The 24,260-nt window shown below is 42.6% G+C and overlaps 1 protein-coding gene across 1 annotated transcript in view; it reads left to right on the top strand.

Annotated features, from left to right (window-relative positions):
* The window catches only part of LOC124721605 (aarF domain-containing kinase 1), a 131,486-nt gene extending 111,896 nt beyond the window's left edge, over positions 1-19,590 (top strand). Inside the window, exon 8 of the mRNA XM_047246656.1 lies at positions 18,976-19,590. Coding sequence (XP_047102612.1) covers positions 18,976-19,183 — 208 coding nt within the window. The 3' untranslated portion in view covers positions 19,184-19,590. The remainder of the gene's footprint in view (positions 1-18,975) is intronic.
* The last annotated feature ends 4,670 nt before the right edge of the window (positions 19,591-24,260 follow it).

Here is a 24,260-nt window from a genome sequence, read left to right as displayed (position 1 = left end):
GTCCCGCACCCCTCTCTTCCCCTCATCCCCAGCGGTTCCCAGACCCTCCCCTCAGAGTGCCACTCCCCCTCCCCAGTCAGAGAAGTGTCCCACTTCTTCGTCATCTGGCTGTCAAGGACGCTCCTCCCGGGACCTCCCTTCCCGGCACCTTCCAGGTCAAAGGTCTGCTGCCACATGGCGACCATGAGAACCACGGTCTGTGGGCCCCCAGGTCACCGCTCTCTTTCTGTTCCAGATCTTGGTGTAGTTGGCTCCTTTTTGCAGCACAGTCCTCCTTGATCTCAAATAGAAAAGAAGAAACAACACAAGTCCAGGGACAAGGAGCCTCTGGTGTCACCAGAGGTCTCGTCCCCACCTTGGCAACTTGATTTTGAACTGCTGTTCATGGATGTCGCCCCCTCCTTGTCGGTGACGGATGGTGACCCGGCGGCATGAGTGGCTTTAGCATGTTCACCACTCATTTGAATCATGGTTCTGTGGTTATCCAATGGAATTGTAATGGATATTACCATCACCTTCCGGAATTGAAATCACTTATTTCGTTTTACTCTGCAGCTTGTGTGGTTCTACAGGAATCTCATTGTACTAATGACCACTCACCAACCCTCCGTGGGCTATGTGCTTTCTGTCAAATCGGGTCAGCCCCATGCGGGCCTCTGGTGGCATTTTTACGTTGGTCCGTCCAGACATTGCTAGCACATGGATTCCTCTTCAAACTACATTGGAAGCAGTTGCTGTTAGGGTCCACCTGAACTCTGGGGTCACACTTCGCAATCTTTATCTCCCTTCTGACAAGACTCTTACTCCTGCTGCCTTAACTGCCCTACGTAAGCAACTTACTCCTCCCTTCCTCCTTCTCGGGGATTTTAATGCCCATCATCCTTTGTGGAGCAGTGCATTTGCATCTAGTCAGGGTCTTCTCATAGACCAGTTTCTCGCAGACCACGACTTCAGCCTTCTTAATGATGGCTTCCCTACTCATTTCAATGCCGGTCATGGTACCTTTTCTCTTTCTTCTCCCTCCCTCCTCCCTTCATTACACTGGTTGCCACTGGACGACCTTTGTGATAGTGACCATTTCCCATGGATTCTCTCGCTCCCTTCCCACTCCTCAATGGACAGGTTACCTTGTTGGTCTTTCCAAGGCACCGATTGGCCTCTATATACTGCATAGGTCGTTTTTTCTCCCAATTTTTCAGGTTGTATTGATGGCGTCCTACATGATGTGTCTGACAATGTTGTTCGTGGTGTTTGCCTTGCTATCCCACACTCATCTAGACCATTTCGCAGCTGGCGGGTCCCGTGGTGGAGTACGGCCATTGCCATTGCCATCCGTGATCGCCATCGAGCTTTGCAACACCTTATGAGGCACTCATCGATTGCCAACTTTATTATCTTTAAACACCTTTGCACTAAAGCCCATTACTTAATCAAACAGAGCAAACAGGTGTGCTGGGAACGCTTTGTTTCTTCCCTCGCTTCTACTGTCCGTATGTCACGGGTATGGGCTACACTTCGCTCTCTCCAAGGTTGCCATCGGCAGTCTACCCTCCCTGGCCGTCACCTCCCGGGTGGCCTTTGCATGGACCCGTTGATTCTCGCAGAACATCTTGTGACCCATTTTGCAACAGCATCAGCATCAGCCTCCTATCCGGCTGCTCTCCGTCACCAGAAACAGCGGGCCGAATCTTCCGCCTTATGTTTTATTCCTGGTCAGTAAGTATCTTACAACGAACCTTTTAGTGACTGGGAACTTCTTTCTGCACTTTCTTCTTCTCCTGATACAGCCCCTGGCCCAGACTCCATTCATAACCAACTGCCTCAACATCTCAGTGCTCCACAAAGGCAACATCTTCTCCAGGTGTTTGACCGTATTTGGCTCCAGGGTAAATTCCCTTCTCAATGAAGGGATAGCATTGTGGTTCCTGCCCTTGAGCCTGGTAAGAAACCCCGTTTGTCAAAAGCTATCAGCCAATTAGTCTGACAAATGTCGTTTGCAAGTTACTTGAATGGATGGTAGCCTGTTGGGTCAATTGGGTCCTCGAATCTCAGGATCTATTGTCCCCTTACCAGTGTGGCTTCCAAGAGGGACAGTCTCCGATCAATCACTTACTTCGATTGGAATCCACAGTTGGGCAGGTTTTTTTCCAGCCCTGCCATTTGGTTGCAGTATTTTTCGACCTTTGCAAGGCCTATGACACAGCTTGGCGCCATCACATCTTTTTTACACTTCATGAGTGGGGTTTTCAGGTTCCACTCCTGATTTTTATGTGCCAGTTCCTGTTCCATCGGTCGTTCAGGGTTTGGGTTGGTACTGTTTTTAGTTCTCCACGGACCCAGGAGAATGGCATCCCACAGGGTTCTGTATTGAGTGTACTTCTTTTCCTCATTGCTATAGATGGACCTGTGGCGTCCATCGGTCCTTTGGTCACCCCTGCTCTGTATGTTGATCATCTGCATTAGGGTTAGTTCATCTGCGATGGCCTCTGTAGAGCGGCAGCTCCAGGGTGCTATACGGCATGCCTCTGCATGGACCCCCTCACATGGATTTCAGTTCTCTCCTTTAAAGTCGCCGGTGGTCCACTTTTGTCGCCATGCTACGGTCCACCCCGATCTGGAGCTCCATCTCTATGCACGACCATTACCTGTGGTAGCAAATTTTCATTTCCTTGGTCTTTTCGACAAGAAGCTCACTTGGTTGCCTCATATCAGATTTCTGAAGATAGGATGCTTCCATAAACTCGATGTCATTTGCTTCCTTGTCCACAACTCCTGGAGCGCGGTTCATTCCACTTGTCTCCGCCTTTATCCGGGCTTTACTGCTGCCTCACTTAGACTACGGTTGTTAAGTTTGTGGTTCGGCTGTGCCTTCCACACTGTGCCTCCTGGATCTGGTCCACCATCGTGGTGGTATCCATTTGGCCACTGGTGCCTTCCATACTAGCCCTGTAGATAGTTTCCTTGTTGAAGCTGGAATGGCCCCCCTTTCTGTTCAGCGGTCCCAACTTCTGGTTTCTTTTGCAATTGCCGTCCATTACTCTCCCACTCATCCTTCCTATTCTATCCTGTTCCCAGACCAAGGACATCGCCCACCTGATTCCCGCCCTCGGGCGTATTTACCGGTTGGGCTCCGCCTTGCGTTTCTTCGCCGTGATTTTCAGCTTCCTTCTTTGTACTGTCTCCCATGTTCTCTCGTTGGTTAGTTCCTCGGCCCCGAATTCGGATGGATCTCAACAGAGGTCCAAAAGATTCCATTCCCCCAATGGTGTTCCTTTGTTTTCGCCCACGCATTTTATGGGAGTTACGGGATGCTGTTGTTTCTTACACTGATGGCTGTAAATCCACTGATCATGTGAGATATGCTTTCACATCCTCTGCTGGCATGGAAAATCATCTCCTGCCAACTACATGTGGGGTGTTTACTGCAGACCTGACGGCAATTTCTCAGGCCCTTCCCTTTATTAAACAGTCCCAACTCAACCGCATTTTGTTATGCACAGAATCAATGAGTGGACTTCAGGTTCTTGCCCCATCCCCCCAGCATGTTCAGGGGTTAGAATAGGCCTGAGGTATTCCTGCCTGTCATATGAGGCAACTGAAAGGAGTGTCACACATTTTGGCCGTCATGTGATGGTCCCCTGTAGAGTTTGACCTCCATTCTTCAAAATTTTCCTGAAGAGCGAGCCAATTGGGGAAATGACAATGAAGCCTTAGTTTCTTGTTGAGCATTTAGAGGACAAGTTCGGGGAGGTGGAGGGCTTGTCCAAAATGAGATCTGGGCCAGTCTTGATCAAAACAGCATCTTCTGCTCAGTCACAGTAGTTACTCACTTGTGACTAGCTGGGAGATGTTTCTGTAACCATCACGCCCCATAAGACCTCCTTTTGCAGTCTGACAATGAGCCAATTTAGAGCGGCAAGGTGTACATTTCATCGAGCGTGTCCACTGGGGTCCTAAGGATAATCAGGTTGCCACCAGTGCCTTCATCTTGGCCTCTGAGTGTGATACATTGCCCGAGAAGGTCAAGGTGATCGTCTACCGGTGTGATGTAAAGCCCTATATCTTTCCCCCGATGCGGTGCTTTAAGTGCTAGAAGTTCAGCCATATGTCATCCCACTGTACTTTCAGCATCACATGCCGAGATTTCAGACGCCCATCACATCCCAATATTCCATGTGCCCCGCCTCCCATCTGTGTCAGCTGCAAAGAGCACCATTCGCCTTGCTCGCCAGACTGCAGGATTCTCCAGAAAGAAAGAAAGGAAAATCATGGGGTACAAGACCCTGGACAGACAGACCTACTCTGAGGCCAAGAGAAAATTTGAACGTCTGCATCCTGTGTGTATGACATCGTCTTACGCCGGTGCTACAACAGTTCTGGCACCATCAGCTCCGCCAACCCAGGTCACCTCTCAGAGCTGAAAGACTACACCTGCCTCGTTGATGGTGAGGTTGCATTTCCCTCCCTGTTGCTCCTGCACTACCTACTTCGGGAGCAACACCCCCCCCCCCACCCCCCCAACCATCAGGGACATCAGTCCCCACTTCTAAGCTGGAGAAACGTAAGTATTCTTTGGCTTCTCTCGCTATGAAGGGGTCCCATGGGTCACCCCCCCCTTCCCAAGTTTCTTCTAGTGGGAAAGAAGACACCCGCCACTGGCTGAAGAGCCCAAATGCAGCTGGTCGTAGGGCTTCACGCTGACCCCAGGGACTGAGCCAGTGAAGTCCTCCCAGCCAGGGACACCCAAGGAGCAGCGAGAGAAATCCAAAAAGAAAACCTCCTAAGACCAAGGAAATTGCGGTGGCACCCACACCACTGCTACCTACTAGCTCTGCGGCTGAGAATAGGGTGGAGATTTTGGCGTCTGCTGAGGACCTAGATCTTGCTGGACCATCAGACACAATGGATATAGACTGCTCAGGCAATAAATCGGTGGGAAGCAGGTGCCTCTTATGCCTAAACTGCCTCATTGTATGTTCCGTGCATTCCCAGTCTCACGATGTTATCCTCCAGTGGAATTGCGGCAGTTTTTTTTTTGATCGCCTGGCTGAGCTATGGCAACTGTTAAGCTTTACACCTGCTATCTGCATTGCCCTCCAGGAAACCTGGTACCCGGCAATGCAGACCCCTGCCCTCCGTGGCTGTACGGGATATTACAGGAACTGTAGTAACCTTAATCGAGTGTCAGGTGGAGTTTGCGTTTACGTCCTAAACTCGGTCTGTAGTGAAACTGTGCCCCTTCAAACACCTCTTGAAGCTGTGGCTGTCAGAATGACGACGATGCAGGAAATAACTGTGTGCAATGTATATCTTCCTCCAAATGGTGCAGTACCCTTTAATATATTAGCTGCACTGACTGTTCAACTCCCTAAACCTTTCCTACTTCTGGGAGATTTTAATGCCCATAACCCCTTGTGTGGTGGTACCATGCTTACTGGCCGAGGCAGAGATGTTGAAACTTTACTGTCGCAATTTGACCTCTGCCTCTTAAATACTGGGGCCGCCACACATTTCAGTGTGGCACATGTTAGTTACTCGGCCATTGATTTATCAATTTGCAGTGCGGGACTTCTCCCATCTATACACTGGAGAGCACATGGTGACCTGCGTGGTAGTGACCACTTCCCCATATTCCTGTCACTGCCCCATTGTTAGGCACATGGACACCTGCCCAGATGGACTTTGAGCAAGGCGGACTGGGGAACATTCACCTCTGCTGTCACCGCTGAATCTCCCCCACACAGAAACATAGATGTTATGGTTGAGCAGGTGACTAGCACAATTGTTTCTGCAGAAGAAAACGTGATCTCCCCCTTTTTAGGGTGTCCGAGGTGTAAGGCAGTCCCTTGGTGGTCAGCGGAAGTTGATGAAGCAATTAAGGAGCGTCGGCGAGCTCTACAGTGGCACGCTTCTCTGGAGCACCTCATCGCCTTTAAACTACTCCATGGCCGTGTTCGCTACCTTATCAGACAATGGAAAGGAGGAGTGTTAGGAAAGATATGTCTCCACCATTGGGTGGAGACATCTGTTTTGACTTACATAAAGCATACGACATGACTTGGCGACATCATATCCTTGCTACATTGTATGAGTGGGATATCCATGGGCCACGCCCGATTTTTATCCATAACTTCATGTCACATCGTACTTTCTGTGTCCAAGTTGGTGGCTTCCATAGTTCCATCCATATCCAGGAGAATGGAGTCCCTCAGGGCTCTGTATTGAGTCTCTATTTTTAGTGGTCATTAACGGTCTAGCAGGAGGTGTCGGGCCCTCCGTGTCACCTTTTCTGTATGCAGATGACTTCTGCATTTCGTACTGCTGCTCCAGTACTGTTGTTGCTGAGCAGCGCCTCCAGGGAGCCATCCACAAGGTGCAGTTATAGGCTCTAGCCCACGACGTCCAGTTTTCAGCCACAAAGTCGTATGTTGTGCACATCTGTCGGCATTTTACCATTCATCCGGATCCTGCACTTTACCTTAATGACGATCTACTCATTGTAGTGGAGACATATCAATTCCTAGGACTGGTTTTTGACACTCAATTGACTTGGCTCTTTCATCGAAGTCACCTTAAGCAGGAGTGCTGGCAGCACCTTAATACCCTCAGTTTCCTGAGCAACACCAATTGGGGTGCAGATCGCTGCATGCTGCTGCAGCTCTATAGAGCCCTTGTCCAATCCCGAATTGACTATGGGTTGTAATTTATGCTTCGACAGCACGTTCAGCTTTCCATTTACTCGACCCTGTGCACCACTGTGGGGTTTGATTAGCGACAGGAGGTTTTAGGATGAGTTGGGTGACCAGCGTACTCTTGGAGGCTGGTGTCCCTCCACTACAGATCAGACATGCGCAACTGCTCGCCAGTTACGCAGCACACGTTTATAGTTCCCCTGAGCATCCAAATAACCGTCTCCTTTTCCCGCACGCTTCAGTCCACCTCCAGCATCGGCGGCCCTGATTTAGGCTAAAGATTGCGGTTCACATGCAGGCCCTTCTCACCGAACTGGAGTCCTTCCCTTTACCATCTCTATTTGTGGTCTGTTCACGTACTTCTCCGTGGTGTACGCTTTGGCCGCAGCTTCGTCTGGATATTTTACATGATCCTAAGGACTTGGTTAACCCTGCCGCTCGCTGTTGTCACTTCCTCTCGATTCTTGACATGTTCTGGGTCTCCGAAGTGGTTTACACCGATGGCTCAATGGCTGATGGTGACATAGGCTTCGCATGTGTTCATGGAGGACATACTGAGCAGCACTCCTTGCCAGTTGGGTGCAGTGTTTTCATTGCAGAGCTATCGGCCATATCTTATGCTCTTGAGTACATCTGCTCATGCCCTGGAGAGTCATTTATCCTGTGTACTGACTCATTGAGCAGCATACAAGCTATTGACCAGTGCTACCCTCGCCACCCTCTGGTAGCGTCCATTCGGGAGTCCATCTGTGCCCTAGAACAGACCCGCTGTTCCGTGGTGTTTGTGTGGACCCCAGGATATGTCGGAAACCCCAGCGATGAACTAGCCGACAGGCTGGCCAAACAGGCGACATGGAAACCACTTCTGTAAATAGGCATCTCTGAAGGTTACCTGCGTTCTGTCTTACACCACAGGGTTTTCCGGCTTCGAGAGATGGAATGGCATAACAGCATGCACAACAAACTGCATGTCATTAAGGAGACTATGAATGTGTGGAAGTCTTCCATGCAGGCTCCTTGCAGGGAATCAGTTGTCCTTTGCCCTCTCCACATTGGCCATATGTGGCTAATGCATGGTTCCCTACTCTGTTCCGAGGACCCACCTGAGTGTCGCTGTGGCTCCCAAATGATACTCGTTCACCTCTTGCTGGACTGCCCACTTTTGACCACTCTGTGGCAGACTTTTAACTTTCACAGCACCCTGCCTTCGGTGTTGGGCGACAGTGCCTCCACAGCATCTTAAGTTTTACGTTTTATCTGTGAGAGTGGGTTTTATACTTCTATGTAGCTTTTAGTGTGTGTCCTTTGTCCTTCTGTTTCCTCCACGTTAGTGCGCTCATGGTGGAGGTTTTAATGTGTTGCAGAGTGGCTGGCTTCCCCTTTTTATTCTCATGATTTGCCAGCAACTGGAATCTGTCTTCATGTTTTACTCTCTTCTGTTTCTAGCGTCTATGTTTTTTTCTTGTCCTCTAGCTCCTTTTAGTGTTTGTTTGCCTTCCCTTCGTTCTTGTGGCTTTTCCTTTCTTTCTGTTTTGTGATATATGTTTCATCCGTTTTATTCTCACACTTGTGGCATTGTTTTATTAGGTACAAGGGACCAATGACCTCGTAGTTTGGTCCCTTCTCCCACCTTTAAAGAAACCAACCAACCTTCAGCCTGTTGACCGGTCTTTTTCCCACCATCCCTTGGTCTCGGCCATCCATGACCATCTCGCTGATTTTCACTGTGCTGCTTGTTCCGTTGACTTCCTTTGGGTCCCTGGCCATGTGGGTATCCCAGGTAATGAGCTTGCTGATCGTTTGGCTGGGGGAGCAGTCACTTACCTCCACTTCCCTGTAACCCCTCCTGCCGCTGATTTACGGCTTCATATCAAATGCCACTTCGCACAATCATGGGCCAACTCCTGGGAGGCTACCTCCTTGTCTAATAAACTTCGTGCAGTTTAGGTGACACCTGTCCCGTGGCTTTCTTCCTTCCACCTCTCCCGAAAGGACTCGACCACCCTGTGTCGTCTCCACATCGGCCATACCAGGCTGACCCGTGGTTTTCTTTTGCAAAATGAGCCACCCTCCCTTTTTGGTTGTGTAGCCTTCCCCCGTCAGTAGCCCATATTTTGGTGGAATGCCCCCCTCTTTTGGCTCTGCATATTAAGTACAGACTTTCCCGCACTTTACCTTTAATATTGGCAGACGGTTCCTGGATGGTCGAACTAGTTCTCAGCTTCCTTCGTGAAAGTGGTTTTTATTCTCAGTTTTAAGGTTTTTAATCTCCTCTGGAGTAGGGTCAGGGCAGTGAGGGTTGGGGTGTGTCTCATTGTAAGCTGTGTTTGGAAATTCCTGACTCCCCTCCCTGGCCAAGATCCTCTTTTTTCCTTTTACTGTGTTTTATCGCATTGTATATTTGGTTAGTCTCCTTTTACAATACGCCCTTTTACACTCTAGTGGTTGAATGCTTTTGAATAGCAGGTGGTCTTGCCTGTACTGCATCATAGGTGGGATATTTCCTGGCTTGGGGTTGCCCACGTACTAACTTCCGTCCTTTTGTGTCTTTACCATTGACAACACGACTGCACTCACTTTTTAACATTTTTTAGCCAGTTACCTTTTATCGTTATGACTCTCCTGAGATGTACATCTGTCCGAATGGACCACCTTTGAAACAAGGGACTGATGACCTTGCTGTTTGCTCTCTTCAACCCCAACCAGTCCGAGCTGCTGTGTTCTTAATGATCTAGATGTTGAACTCTGACCTCTTTTCTTTCCTTTTGTTGCCATTGTTTCATTAGACTATAATATTTCTTAGGCCATAATTTTATCAGCCATTTTATATTTATTTCTGGATAAATGTCCCTTCCAGACTTTCCATGCATGGCACTGTTCAGTTATAAGCAACTTGTTTTCCTTTCATATTTTCTAAGGTCGCCCACCTACCATTTACTAGGTCATCATGTCTTTCTTATCTCTTGTATTCAGCCACAGTACTTCCTTTGATCCATCTACCATCCATTCATCTACCTACATGTTCTCTGTGCCTCCATTTAATTTTCAGTACAGTCATAATTGTGTTCCACACCTGTCTGTTCCTTGATCGATTTGTTTATTTTCATCTGTCTTCCAGTAATTACCAACATAAACCTCTCCATTGCTCCCTGTGTTTGAATGATTTCTGTATTTAAAGTGTTTAGTGCCATAAGTCCAAACTCAGTAGTCTGGTGAATTATCTGAAACGTGAACTACAGATATTGTGGAAATGGAAAGTGCTATTGATGTGCAGTTTTCACAGGAAACATTGGTAATCAGTGGCTCGAATTGTTAGCCTGTCAGCAGATTGTAATAATACTTTGAAAGAGTATTTTTTGTGCAAACATACGCTTTTTAAATGGGGCAGTGCCTGTTGACATTAACAAACTAAAAGTAGGATAAATTAGAATTTCAGTGGTGTTAGTTGCAGGATTCTTGTGAGGTCTTTTAAGAGAGACACTTCGAGAAGTTCCCACACTGACACTTCTACAATACCTGTGGCAGCACACACTAAATTAAACACCACAAGTGCTTACATGGATTCTGACCAGTAATGAGACAGTTGACCACCACAGGTTGTGTTCAAAATGACCACCTACAGCAGCAATACACGCTTCCATCTAGTATGGAACCACTGCTGCACACATGCTAGCATTTCAGTGCAGATGTCAGAGCAGGCTGCAATGACATGTTTCATGTGTATACTTGGCATGTCCTTGTAGATAGTCTCTCTCAGCTTTGGACACAGAAATGTCTACAGGTCTCAAATCTGGGGAACGGGCCGGTCAAGTACAGGTCCTCAGTGTCCAATCCAGTGATACGGAAAACATTCGTGAAGACATTCTGTAGTGCTTCATGCACTATCAGTTGGACAGCAATCATGTTGTTATCACAGGTTTGTCCTAGTCTGCAGAGGAATGTCTTCTAGCATCCGTGGTAGACGGTTTGTTAGGAAGCTGCGATACTTACGCACATTCATTGTTCCATGTATGAAAAATGAGCCTATGAGCTGATGGCTTACTACCCCATACTATACATTTACACATCATGGACGCTGACGTTCCACTTGATGAAGCCAACAAAGATTGTCAACGTACCAATAGTGCATAATTTGCTGCTTTATTTGACCATGATTAGTAACTGTGGCTTCATCACTAAACAAGACTGATGATACATCTGGAACATCCTGTCGTAATGCCCATGCACAGAATTTAACAAGATTCTCAGTCGTTTCCATGCAGCTCTTGATGGAGAGAGATGTGATGAGTCTGGGACTTGCGTCAATGAAGAATGCACAAGACACTTGCCTAACGCGTACTACTTCCCCGTGCTGTTGCACAGGCTCTAACATGTGGATAAACTGCACAGCTGTAAGAACGTGAATTTCCTCTTCTTTAGTCATGACGTGTTTCCTACTGTTACATTTTCTAGGTGTTACACTACCAGTTTCATATAACTGGTTGAAGAGGTTCATAAATAATTGTCGAGATGGTTGGTGTCCATTGGGATATCTTGCCACATACACCATACAAGAACAAACTGCATTCCTCCTACACTATCCACACACCATGAGCATGTTGGCTTTTTCTGTAGTGGTAAATCCCATCATCCACTCACAACCTACTGCTTTTACTGTCGCACACTAACTTGCTAACAAGCCACAATGCACTCATGGAATACACAAGCACACTGTCAGCGAACATAAGAACATTGTACCTAGCAATTACGCAGGTTAAATGGCACAAACACGTGTCGGTGTGGAAACTTCACAAAATACAATATCTCATTAATGACTGGAACTAGAATCCTGCAACAAACACCACCGACATCTAATTTACCATACTACTAGTTTTAGTTTCTTAATGGCATAGGCATTGTTAGATTTTAAGAAAGTTTATGTTTGCACAAAATTACAGTTTCTAGTTACTGTATTATTACACTGTTTATTGGCTAACAATATGAGTCCCTGACTACCAATCCATTCTGTGAAAACCACACATCAGTAGCACTTCACATTTCCACAATATTTGTGATGCATGTTTTAGGTGATTCACCCTGTATACGGTAATTGTAAACTTTCCTTCTAGACACATTGGAAGTGTACTTGTGAAAATTCTCTTTACTTTACCATAAAGACTCAAGATTTTTACCTTTGTTTCCTTTTCTTATCTATCCAGTCATAGTTGTCAGCACTTAAAAGTAATAAACTCTATTAGCAACTATTTTCCTCACTTGTATAATTGGCAGTTAAATGCCTTGAATGATTCTAAGACCATTTCAGTTAATGAATAAACGTTTTCAGATAGTGAAATGAGAGGCAAAGTAAAATTTCTTTGATTGTTTATGGGCAACACACTGAAAATAGATAGTAATAAAACAAGAAAACTGTTAAAATTTTGGCATACATTGGCAAGTATCCTTTATAATAACCTGCCTTAAGAATACCAGTTGGATTTGCCACAACTTGCAGATGTAAAAGTGGATTTTGGACTACCTCAGCAATGAAAATGACAATCTAAATAACAGATGAGCATAATTTACTGTGTGCATTGAGAGACACCAGAGTGATTATATCTAAATTGGATTGAAAATCCTTGAAGAGGAAAGCAACCAATATCACAGTAGTTGCGAAGTGGAGTAGTTGCGAAGTGGAGTAGTTGCGAAGTGGAGTAGTTGCGAAGTGGAGTAGTTGCGAAGTGGAGTAGTTGCGAAGTGGAGTAGTTGCGAAGTGGAGTAGTTGCGAAGTGGACTTTAAAAATGCTGTAAGGTTGCTCAAATATATTCACTGGTTTTTAATTGTTTCTTGTCATGGCATGTTCTGGAGACATTCCATAACTCAATGACCTGTAAAATAAACTGTTCCTTTTTACATGTGGTAGATGTACGACTGCATGGCTTATGTGAAAGGTACTGGTCAGGTAAACAACTTAGCATACAGGTATAAAAAAAAGTCTGAAATTACGCAGTGGTCCAAAATCCGGAGCATTGGCTATTTTTACAAGAAGTTTACTGAATAACATTACAGAATAAAACTGTATGCATTCATTTCAAATAATTGTAACAGTTGTGGAAATCCTTTACAAAAACTCCTACTGTTTTACTATAATGACCATTATAAGACTCTTGTAACATCTACCACATCTAGAAAGAAATTTTTTTTGTTCATCAGGTTATCAGATGAGGGGATAATCCCGAAACACATCATGACGAACAATAAACTAATTCACAAAGTGTCCATTTTTAAGCAACCTTATAGCATTTTAAAGTCTGTTCCATAATTAAAGCGGTTGTAATAAAGATTGTTGGAAATGAGCGCTTGTAAACAGTCATTGGCTCATTATTTCTATTTTGAAATAATATCTACAAACATGGCAGTTTCACTAGTATTTGGTGGAATGTCAACTAGACATTACAAATTGCTCATCGTTTTAAAATGGGTTATTCTTTTCTATTATAAATTTTAGTTAGATAACAAACTTTTCTGGAGCGTAGTCACTGATATCTTACCTATTCGGGGATAATCGTCTTATTAAGGTTGGGGACCACTACCTCAATATAATCATTCTGGAGCCTCTGAACTTCATCAAACATGCATGGAAAGTAAAGAGTAAATCAAAACAAAATTTAAATTGGAAGGCAGACAGAGACAGCTTAGCAAATAATTAATATGCTAAATGAATATGCAGTGTGTACTTAATCAGAACATAAAGACAAGGAAGGTTGTGTATCATAATTACCTGGAGACTTCAACAAATGCTGTGCAATTAGAACTGCTGTAGAAAAAAAAAATTAGAAGAAAAATAATTAAGATGATATGTGTCAACAAGCAAAGGACATCACTTCCACTGTCAAAAATTTGATGATACTAACCTTGCCTTCTGTGTACATTAAATTTATTTTATTCTATTGTTCTTGAATCTTTCTGTTTACAGCAGAGTCACAGCATCACAGAAAAAAATTTTAACTTACTTCATGCTGTTGAATACTCCATGCCCAAACATAAGAGTATTTTAGGGTGACCAACTCTCCTGTATTTTCCAGGATCTCCCATATTATACCATTATTTTTTTAATTCTCCATTATTGACTGCTTGTTTGTCCTATGTATTTCATCAGTGACCACTGTTGTAAATATTATCCTATGAAGTATTATCAATAGTTAAAGTTTAATGTTCAATAGATCTCAAAAACTTTTCATATAATAATCTATAATATTGTCGATATGTAGTCTATTTTCCATTCATGCTTTAATGTGAAGAGGTTGCTTGGCTCAAGGGAATTTGAGAAGCAGAGAAAGAATGACAGTCAATGTATCTAGAAGGAGTATAAGAGGGGAAATGTTTACTTGTTTCTCAGTCAGTAATGTCTTGGTTGGTTCGTACTAATCAGCTCTGGTACAAATAACACACAGAAGTAACAAGGCCTTTGTGAAAGAGGATTATAGACACATTCATGTTTAAATACACTTGCATTATTTATATCTAAATTGACTCTCCAATGCGACATCATTTCGCAACACTTCAAAAGAGTTTTTTCTCTTATGGACGAGTCAGAGAAACAGCAGCAGCTTCGAACTTATTGATTTAAATGAATTTTGATTATAATTCCAAAGAGTTTCTTAAATATACACAGGCAGAGAAAAAATTGCAGAGTTCTGCAGCTTCTATAAATAAGTACATTAGGGTACAGACACTGTACATGTGCAAATTTGTTAATGTTTTTTTCTGATTATATTTGTGTATTGTATGCAATGAGCAAGAAAATTGTTTTAATTAATTATATTCATTTTTCATTTCATTAACCCAAAAATGAGGGAACCTTGTAGGTGTGGAACATGTCAGAAAACATAACATACACATTTAAAATACTTGAGTGTAACACTTATTTCTGAATTTACACTACAAATGAGTCTTATAACACATTTTTGTACTTTTAAAAACTTTCTCTCGGTTTGTGGAGTTACCCTGATATGATACTGTATGATGTAATAGAGTAAAAGTAACAAAATATGCTAGTGTATTCATACTTGCATCTTCATTGTCACCTATTCCCAGAACATACGACATACTTCTGTGGAAAATTTATTGTCGGTATATCTCCTTTAAACCTCCCTTAAAATTATGCTCAAATGTTGATCGTCTCCTGTAAAGCTATGGTCAAAAATTGGTTACCCTAGATTTGTGGAGTTAAAAGATTTGCTTCTGTGATCTCTTGATTATTGCAAGTTGTCTTTATGTTACTCAGTTTGGATGTTTTAGTTTCAAATTTCATCATTTGTGTTATTTTTACGCTCAGTGTGTCCAGTTGGATTGAATGAGGATTAGTGTTTTTTGAAGAACTTTAACACTTCCTGGAATTTTTTCTGGCACTTGTATTACGTTTATAATGGGTGGATGATCAGTAAATAAGGTGGAATGAGCAACAATAGTAAGTAGTAAATGATTTATAGAGAACAGGAACAAGCAGATACCCTAACACTCAGTCATGTAGGACTTCTTGGGAAAAGTTCTCCCGTCAGAGAAGTAGCTGCTTCAGTTCAGTGTTGTTGTTATTCTGTTTCTATTCTATTGAGAGTAAGCTGAACCACTGTAAAACACTGTCCCTAATTCCATGTTTATGTAATTTGATTCATTGAATTAACGCTTTTGTCAGATCTCATAATATTCCTCTGACCTTTTCACTGATACCTAATATTAAAGTTACCTTCGTATAATTTGACTGATGGCATATCCAGTGTGTGTGCTTTATTGGAAGCCCAGTTTTTAAAAGTTACATCATTTTTTGTAACAAATTTTTAGATTTGTTTTGCAGCATGTTTTTCAAACTGTTTTGAGACCAACACCAGAAGAGAAAAGGGGTAGTAATTCCCCAGAGCTTCTGTCTATCCCATGCACATCAGCTCGAATAATTGGATTCTAATAATGAACATTAGTTGTGATGTAATATCATATGCTCTCTTGATTGCAAATGTGGATATTCCATTCTTCATTTTACCCAGCTGACTGTCGGTGTTTAAAAAAGAGGCGGTCTCTCTCTCTCTCTCTCTCTCTCTCTCACACACACACACACACACACACCCCCCTCTCTATTTGCATGCACGCACACTTTCTGAAAATGCGCTTCTATCAAGTGTTCAATAGTTTTATGTACAAAATTTGAATAGTTCTGCAGAATTTCATGAAGAAAACACCGGTAACTCATAAAATTTTAAAGTTGCAAAAATATTATTTGCCAATTGGTGAAAATAAAATTGTGAACACACTTCTGAATATCTCCCCAAGAGTGCTACAAAAAATCTTCATGACTTTTTTGTGCAGGTTTACGAGACAATTGCAATAGTGAGAGACCTATTTTCACTACAGAAAATATATATGAAATCGCACTGGAGTTCTGCTGATAGTTCCGAACACAGTAATAGATAGCACCTCAAGAGTTTCAACAAAAAGCTTAACATAATTTCTTGTGAATATAATTGTTTATAATTGCAATACTTTACGAACATAAAACTTTTCGATCAGCTGAGCAGCCCTAATTGTGATCAGTGCATGTAGGTACAAGTCTGCAAACATCCTGTAGACTGTCATTACGTATCTGACTACTGATATCCTCAGCAGTCGAGGTAGTTGTCATTTTTTCGTCTACTTATTGCGTTGCATTACTACTACTTTAATTTGATTTTCTTTGCTATAGTTATCTACTGGATTTGAAAATAGCTGTCTCTGTAATGTGCTTTCACAGTCTGAAAAGCTTGTAAGAGTGTTGTAGGGTAGATTGATCTGAAAAATAATTGTTAAAAAAAAGGTATGTTGCACCATTTCCAAGTCAATTGAAGTTGAAGTCCACCCATAAGACTGTTGGGCATGCAAATTCAAGTGGCCAGCCAGAGGCAGTGTCACAAAAGTGCGCTTTGTTCAGTTTCCCAAAACCTAACAAGAGCAATACAAAAATTGGACATGGGATGGTAGTAAAGATTGAACCTGAACCCAAGGCTGAGCAGTCTGGTGCACCATAATCTAAGCTATGAGAACAACTGACACAGATTGTGTCCGGCAGGCCACCTGAATTTGCACATGGGACAGGCTGATTGACTACTTTCAGTGCTAATTAACTCAGAAACAAGTCAACGTACCTAATTTTTCTTCTTAACACTACACTGATAGGAAAACATTGCAACATCAAAGAATAATTAATGTACTGTAAAGCAATTTTTGGAATACATTTATCTAGGTATCATACTTCTAACATCGAAAGAACACAAGTTAAAGTAAGTGTGAGATAAGCAATTGCAAATGTGAAATGTTGATACATTATTAGAATGCAATCATGCAAATATGCATGCATTGTGTTGTAAAAGTGCTGCATGTCAGTTTGTGGGATGGAGTTCCATGCCTGTTGCACTTCGTCGGTCAGTGCAGGGAAGTTAATGCTGTTTGTGGATGAGTCTGGAGTTGTTGTCAAATGAATTACCGTATGTGCATAATTGGAGACAAATCTGGTGATGATGTAGACCAAGGCAATATGTCAAGACTTTGTAGAGCATGTTGGGTTACAACAGCGGTATGTGGGCAAGTTTCCTGTTGGAAAACACCCTGTGGAATAATGATAGGAATTGCAGCTCACCAGGTTGAAATACTAGATTGGCAAATAAATTTACAGTTACGAAGCATTTGATAACTACAAAAGTACTCCTGCTGTCATACGAATCGCACCCCTCCAGACCGTAACTCCAGGTGTAGGTCCATTGTGTCTAGCATGCAAACAAGTTGGTTACAGGTTCTTAATTGGTCTCCTCCTAACCAACACATGACCATTACTGGCACAGAAGCAGAACCAGCTTTCATCAGAAATCACAGCAGACATCCACCCTGCCCGCCAATGAGTTCTTGCTTGACACCACTGAAGCCACAAATGGAGGTGGTTTGGGGTCAGTGGAATGCACGCTACAGGGTGACTGGCTTGGAGCTGTCCTTGAAGTAATCAGTTTGTAACAGTTCATTGTCACTGTGGTGCCAACTGCAGCTCCAATATGCTGTTGCATATGCAGTATGATTCGCCAGAGCTATACACCATACACATTGGTCTTCCCTATAAGTAGTGCCACATGGTTGTCCAAACCCTCATCTTCTTGCAACTGTACATTCTCGTAACCACCACTGCCAGTAGTGTTGTACAGTGGCTGCATTCCTGCTAAATCTTTCTGCAATATCACAGAAAAAACATCCAGCTTCTCGTAGCACTATTACACAACCTCTTTCAAACTCAGTATGGTGTTGATACTGGAACGTTTGGCACCATAAAGGCATTCTTAACTAACGTCAACTCACCATATCCAATCTCAAAGGTAAACACTCTCAACCGTTACAGTGTATATTTAAAGCAAACCTGATATCCATGCTCATAGTGGTACTACTAGTGCCACTCTTATGTAACTGGCACACAAAATTGAATAGACATCATAACCTATCCTGTCTGCAGCTCGTGGTCTAGTGGCTGGCATTATTGCCTCTCGATCATGAGGTCCCAGGTTCAAGTCGCCGGGTTTGGTATATTTTCTGCCCAGGGAGTAGGTATTTGTGTTGCCCTCATCGTTTGTGAATGTTGCAAGATTGGGACCTTGTATGGCACTGATAACTATGCAGTTGAGTACCCCACAAACCAAACAATATAACCTATCCTGCAACACGGTTAAAAGCTTTCTAGGTTCTTTCTGACCACTCTGTGTAGTGGGTGTATAATAGCCAGCTTCTGACATTTACAGCTACAGTTTCATGTTATTAAGAGTATATTGTGATCCTAAAAACAAAATAAATGCACAAAGGATTATGGGTGTATTTGAGGTCTGTGTTTTTGTTGAAGCTACATTTTTTAATTGACTGCACATTAGATATAAATTGAAAAAGAGAGAAAATATGCATTTCAATTTCCTTGATGATACGGGAATGACACGTATAATGCTGCTGACACTTTTACCTCTTCTGAAGTCCTTTCAGCCTCGTTTGGTGATACAATCAACATTCGTAGGAATTTTGTGTAGACTTGAGAACACTACTGAAACTTAATATACAGTCATTATTCATTTATGTTAACAACACTGAAACATGACAGTGCATAGTTCATGATTTTGGGGGGGGGGGGGGGGGGTTAAATACTAGACCCACACGACGATACTGATCCACTGTGGACTTACACATCTCTCCTTAAATATTTTTCAATGTGTTTCATTGTGCAAATAATGTATTTTACAGCCTATGTTTATTTTGCAGGCGTGGGTCGCTCTTTATGATGTGGAGGTGCTGTATAAATAGAGTTTATACAGATAAACTGAACAAATGTTCATCAAGAGTGAAAAAATTGCATATTAAATTATGCAGACAGTGGCAGTTCTTCAAACTAAATTTATACTATGGGTATTTAAGGATATTAGCCATGCCTTATTTGTCCTCAGTATTACGGTTATTTGGCTCTTACTAATGGCCAAAAGAAGGCTGCTATCTGAGTGGTTGTGCAAAAAAAGCCAAAGAATTTTTGTATAAAGATTTTATATATGAAGCTACCTACATAAACATCAACAGTGACCTGAGATATTAAAATTAGATTACTACTGTGCAAGAACAGTGAAAGCCAATGTTCAATAATATTATAGTTATATGTTACTGAATTTAAACTATTTTATGACAATAAATGAAAACAGGCTCCTCCTCCTATTTTAAACACTTGCATCCGTCAGCAGTCGAGACAGTGCCTTCTCCAGCGTGTGTTGTTCGGATAGAACACGGGCATTATGTATATATTTACAAGTAAAATTGTGTTTTGTAATTAAAGAATTTATTTTTGTATGCAGAAAGAAGAAAGACAATAATTAAACACTGTTTCACCTATAGTAGCACATTTCTTAATAATATCATTGTCTTAAAATTGTAGTACAAAAGTGTGATGTGTTTGTGATAACACTTTTCGTGTTGATATACACGCATTTTGTACATACTGTAGGTGGTTTTAAAAGTAAGTTGTAGTAATGACAATGAATTAATTTTAATTGTTGTATAGTGTGTGTCTTCATCCATGTCTTATTTATTAATTTATTTATTTGTTCTAAATATTCATTGTATGCTGTTAAGAAAATTGTCATGTGGTATTAGTTCCTCCCATGATATGCTGCCTACATTATTTACTTTGATAAATTGCTGTTACTCCAGAATTCACATTGTCTGGAGTTCTATCTAAATTGTGTAATTTATTAAATGAAATTTTGTGGCAGGTATTATCATTGGGTAAGTACCTCGAATAAAGAGTGTGTGTGTGTGTGGGGGGGGGGGGGGGCGCGAGTGAGACGGAAACAGTCCAGCATGAGCTTAATGTTTTGAGCTTAATGTTTTGAGCTTAATGTTTTTGAATAAAAACTTTGCTTTGCATGTAACATTTTTCTTCTTAAATAAATCGGCCTGTATTCACTGAAAAAAAGGAGGGGAGGGATGTAGGAGGCAAGGACTGGAAGCGTAGAGACAAATCAGTGTTCATTAAGTGTCAAGAGAAAAATAACTAGGCCATTGTTCATAATAAGTTTATTTGGTGTCCAGTGAAGTGGAGCCTCCAGTAAGTGCAGAAGCAGAAATAATCCAATGGATGTTAGGTATTTGACTGAGTTAGATATGTTAATAAGAGGAATTTTGTGCGGATAGGTTACTGTCCTGGGTGATCTGTAGAAACACAGTTGCAAGAGGCATACAGTGTGTGCAATAGTTATCAGCACTCTTAAGCCTATTGCAAGGGACATCGTGTAAGAACTTCAGTAAAGAGGATCAGGTAATGATAATGCGAGTGGCTGGCAGCAAACTTCATAGATACTGTTCTTACAATATTGGTAATGGCTAGTACAGGATTGCTGCTCAGACTTTGGCCACAGTGTACACTCTGAACAGCTGCTCTGGGGTTACAACCTACGCCTCCAGACAGCGTTGTAAGGGGAGTTGGAGCGCGACGTTGAAGGTTGCTGGTAACTGCTGACAAGACATTTTTGTAACTCCTATTGACAGATAGTATCTGAGAGACATATGAAAACACTGTACAGAACATCCGAAGGCTTTACAGGAGTATTCGAATTTTGAAGGGAAAAGTCTTTCATTGGAGTCTTTGGGAGAGCTCCCAGTTACGAGTACATGATTTTCCTCTCATGACTTCATACTGTGCTAAACTCAGTCTTTGGAAAAACATTGTTATTTTATCGTGTTGACTAATTCTCCAAGAGAAATAACATTGTTCTTTCTATTTCACTCTTAAAACCTGTTATAAAATACATTGTCTAAGAGAGAAAAATAGTACCACATCCACGTATAATGTCTTCATAGATTGTTTTCTAATGCAGGGCACAATAATTAGAAATGGCATGTCAGATCATGATGCACCAATATGAACACAGAGATATAGTTACATCTCTAGGTAACAATTTAGTATGTGTCTGTCCATCCTTTTAGAGATGGTTGTGGGACTCAGCTGTTCGAAGCAGGATGTCAGCTCAAACACCTTTCAGCCATCTAGTTTCCACACTTATTTAATTTGGTTACCAGTTTCAGCAATTTACTATGCTATCTTCAGGACTCTTAGTCAGCAGATGATAGTTGAAGTGATCGCTATAGCAAGCAGAAATTTACAGGTACCAGTATTTGAATACTGGCCCCTGTTTCGACCAGAACCGAGGTGGAATCTTAGTGCGTATCAGTCAGGGGCCTGAAGATGGTGTAGTAAATTGCTGAAACTGCTAGCCGAATAAAATAAATTTGGAAACTAGCAGGCTGAAAGGTGCTTGATTTGACATAATCTATTTAGTGTGTGGGTCCTCCTGCAATGCATACATTTGAAGCAAATCTCAAAGTGCACACATCAAGTACTCTTCAGTGAACATATTTAAGTTATGAACATGGAATATTTCTGTAAACTGTAATCACTTCTTTTGATAGCTATCTTCCATTAAAATCTGGCAAACAACCAGTGTTGGCAACTAATAGCATTAGAGTATCAAATAGGAGAATGGAGAGCTGCACAATAATCACAGCCCAGTTAGAGAATATCATTACAAATTATACTGGAAAGTGCTGAAGAATGTCAGACAGGTTAAAAATTGCATTACATCAAAAGGATGGAGCTCCCAGAACAATGATATGGTCAGTTGTGGGAGGAGCATCAGAGTAGAAAGTGAATGCTCAAATTATTGCATTTAGTTTATGAGTGAATAAAAGTGTCTAGTCCATCAAGGTCATGTAAAGTAATTCATAACAATTTTGTGTCAGTAGTTGAAAAATTACTTTACGACTGTGGCACTTAATGTACAAATGACCAATTTCCCTGCAATTAGGACATCATGGGGCAGAGCATTTATCAACAGTGTGGCCGGATTGCCTGCTTTGTCTACAGTTTGTGTCATTTGTGAACACATGGTTAGGGTCATTGTTGCAGGAGGGGGTTGAAGCAAACCACCCAGTCTCCTCGCGTAATAGTAGAAGACAAACTGCCTCATTCAAAGGTAAAGGCTACAGCACTTTAACCTCAGCTCCAGTTTGCAGATTAATGTCACTAATGAATACATTGACAGCTCACACTTTGGCCTCTTCCAACAAGACATACTATTGTGTTGCTTCTCGCCCCAAGGTGTACAAACAAAAGATTGTGTGAATTCTGCCTAAAAATGCTCCCTCTACCTAGGGTGGACGATTTGTCTTGGTAATAGCTAACAATTCTTATGTAAATACATCTCGGCTAATCCCTTCATTAGCATGTTGCCACCACCTCCACATAGATATGTAAATCACTTGATAACTTTGGGCACGCCACAGTCTGCAGAAATCCATTTGACCATGAACAATTTTTGACCAATGTCATGGACACTTTATAAGGAAGTGGACACATTCTCTGTGGGTTTCCCTGAAAAAGAAGGGATGTAAGTAACTGCAGGGAAGCTGACCATTATCTTAGGCTGTCGGGTGACAACGCTACCTTAGGTTTCCCTAGGCCCCTGAAGGGGCATGTGGTGGTGCATTGTGGTAAGGTATCCATGACCCTGAAGGGGATGGCAATGTGATGTCAAGGCACAGGTGTGTGCCAGTGTCGATGCTCAGACCCACAAGGGAGTGGCAGCAGGAGGCTGCCAAGCAATGGACTGTAAGGCAGTGATGTTGGCAGGGCCCGTGGCTGGTGCTGGGAAATAGCATGATCCAGAGGTGGGGGTGGTGTCTGGAAGTGGAGAGCGCGCTGGTGAGCATGAGTACTTAGAGTGCACAGACACGCTGGTCAATGAGCATTTGGTGGCCACTCAGCCATCTATCAGTGCACGAATGTGCCAAGAAGCACAGGCAGGGGCCCCCACACCCAGTGTGGACTGACAAAATGCAGATATTGCCAGGCCATGCATAGAAGGCTGCACCCCCAACACACTTAGTGGCATCCAGCTACAAAAATATAGCCACTTCTAGGTCATAAGATGTATTATCCCACTGGAACGCAGCCAATTTGTGTGGTCATAATATGGAACAAGGGAGGGGGCATCCAATAGTGGTGTTTCAAATGACAATGGGTGAATTAGATAGGTGGACAAACATCTGTATATTGATATGCGGGATACAATAGGTTCTTGCTGGAGAAGACGAACAGGCAACCAATGGCTAGGAGGAGCTATCACAGCTCAGATACAGTGGAGCAAAGCCTGGCATGGAGAAAGTTCGTGTGTTGTCAGGTCAGAGGATGCTAGCAGAGAAAAAATTCCTTCTGGAATTGGTGCTGTGCTTGCACCCTCTCAAAATCTCATGTTACTGTCTTCCCACAGTCTTCATTAGTTGCTGTATATGACACTTGTAAACTGTCCCTAGCTAGCAGTTTCTGACCACTATGGCAAATTCTTGGCATGTAATGTGGCCCAGTTCCAGTGTTTGTCATGGGAGCTGTCTCATGAGTTTACACCAACTCCGAGCATGAGAGAAAGAAAATTTAATAATCCAAAAATCATTGCAAAAACTCTCCCAAATTTCTCCAAACAGGAGGCTGCCTGTATACTACCTATTAAGGTTATTAATGTTTCCCATTTGGCCTAGTACATCACTTTGTCAATCAGTCGGGCACAATGAGGTATTTTATTTAATTATGAAAAACACTTGTAGGTGCAATAATTCTGTCTACATTTTTTGTGATAACATTTATTCCTTGGAAGTATATTCTAAATTTTTGTGCCATTTGTCCAAAATGTTTCTTTAGATACGTTGACGACACGTTCGTCATCTGGCCACATGGATGCGAGAAATTAGACGAGTTTTTGGAACACCTCAATGGCATCAACAGTAATATCCAGTTCACCATGGAGGTGGAAAGAGATAATGCATTGAACTTCCTTGACGTCCTTGTCCACCGTAAAAGAAATGGGTGCCTTGGCCACTGCGTCTACAGAAAACCCACCCACACAGACTTGTACCTGCACGCCACCAGCCATCATCCAGCACAGAAGTGCACAGTATTGCAAACATTGGTGCATCGTGCAAGAGTAATATCAGACGATGACAACCTGCCC

The sequence above is a fragment of the Schistocerca piceifrons genome, chromosome X (genome assembly GCF_021461385.2).
Source record: "Schistocerca piceifrons isolate TAMUIC-IGC-003096 chromosome X, iqSchPice1.1, whole genome shotgun sequence".
NCBI classification, from domain to species: domain Eukaryota; kingdom Metazoa; phylum Arthropoda; class Insecta; order Orthoptera; family Acrididae; genus Schistocerca; species Schistocerca piceifrons.
The sequence above is the reverse complement of the archived record's forward strand: the minus strand, read 5'-3'. Positions and strand labels throughout refer to the sequence as shown.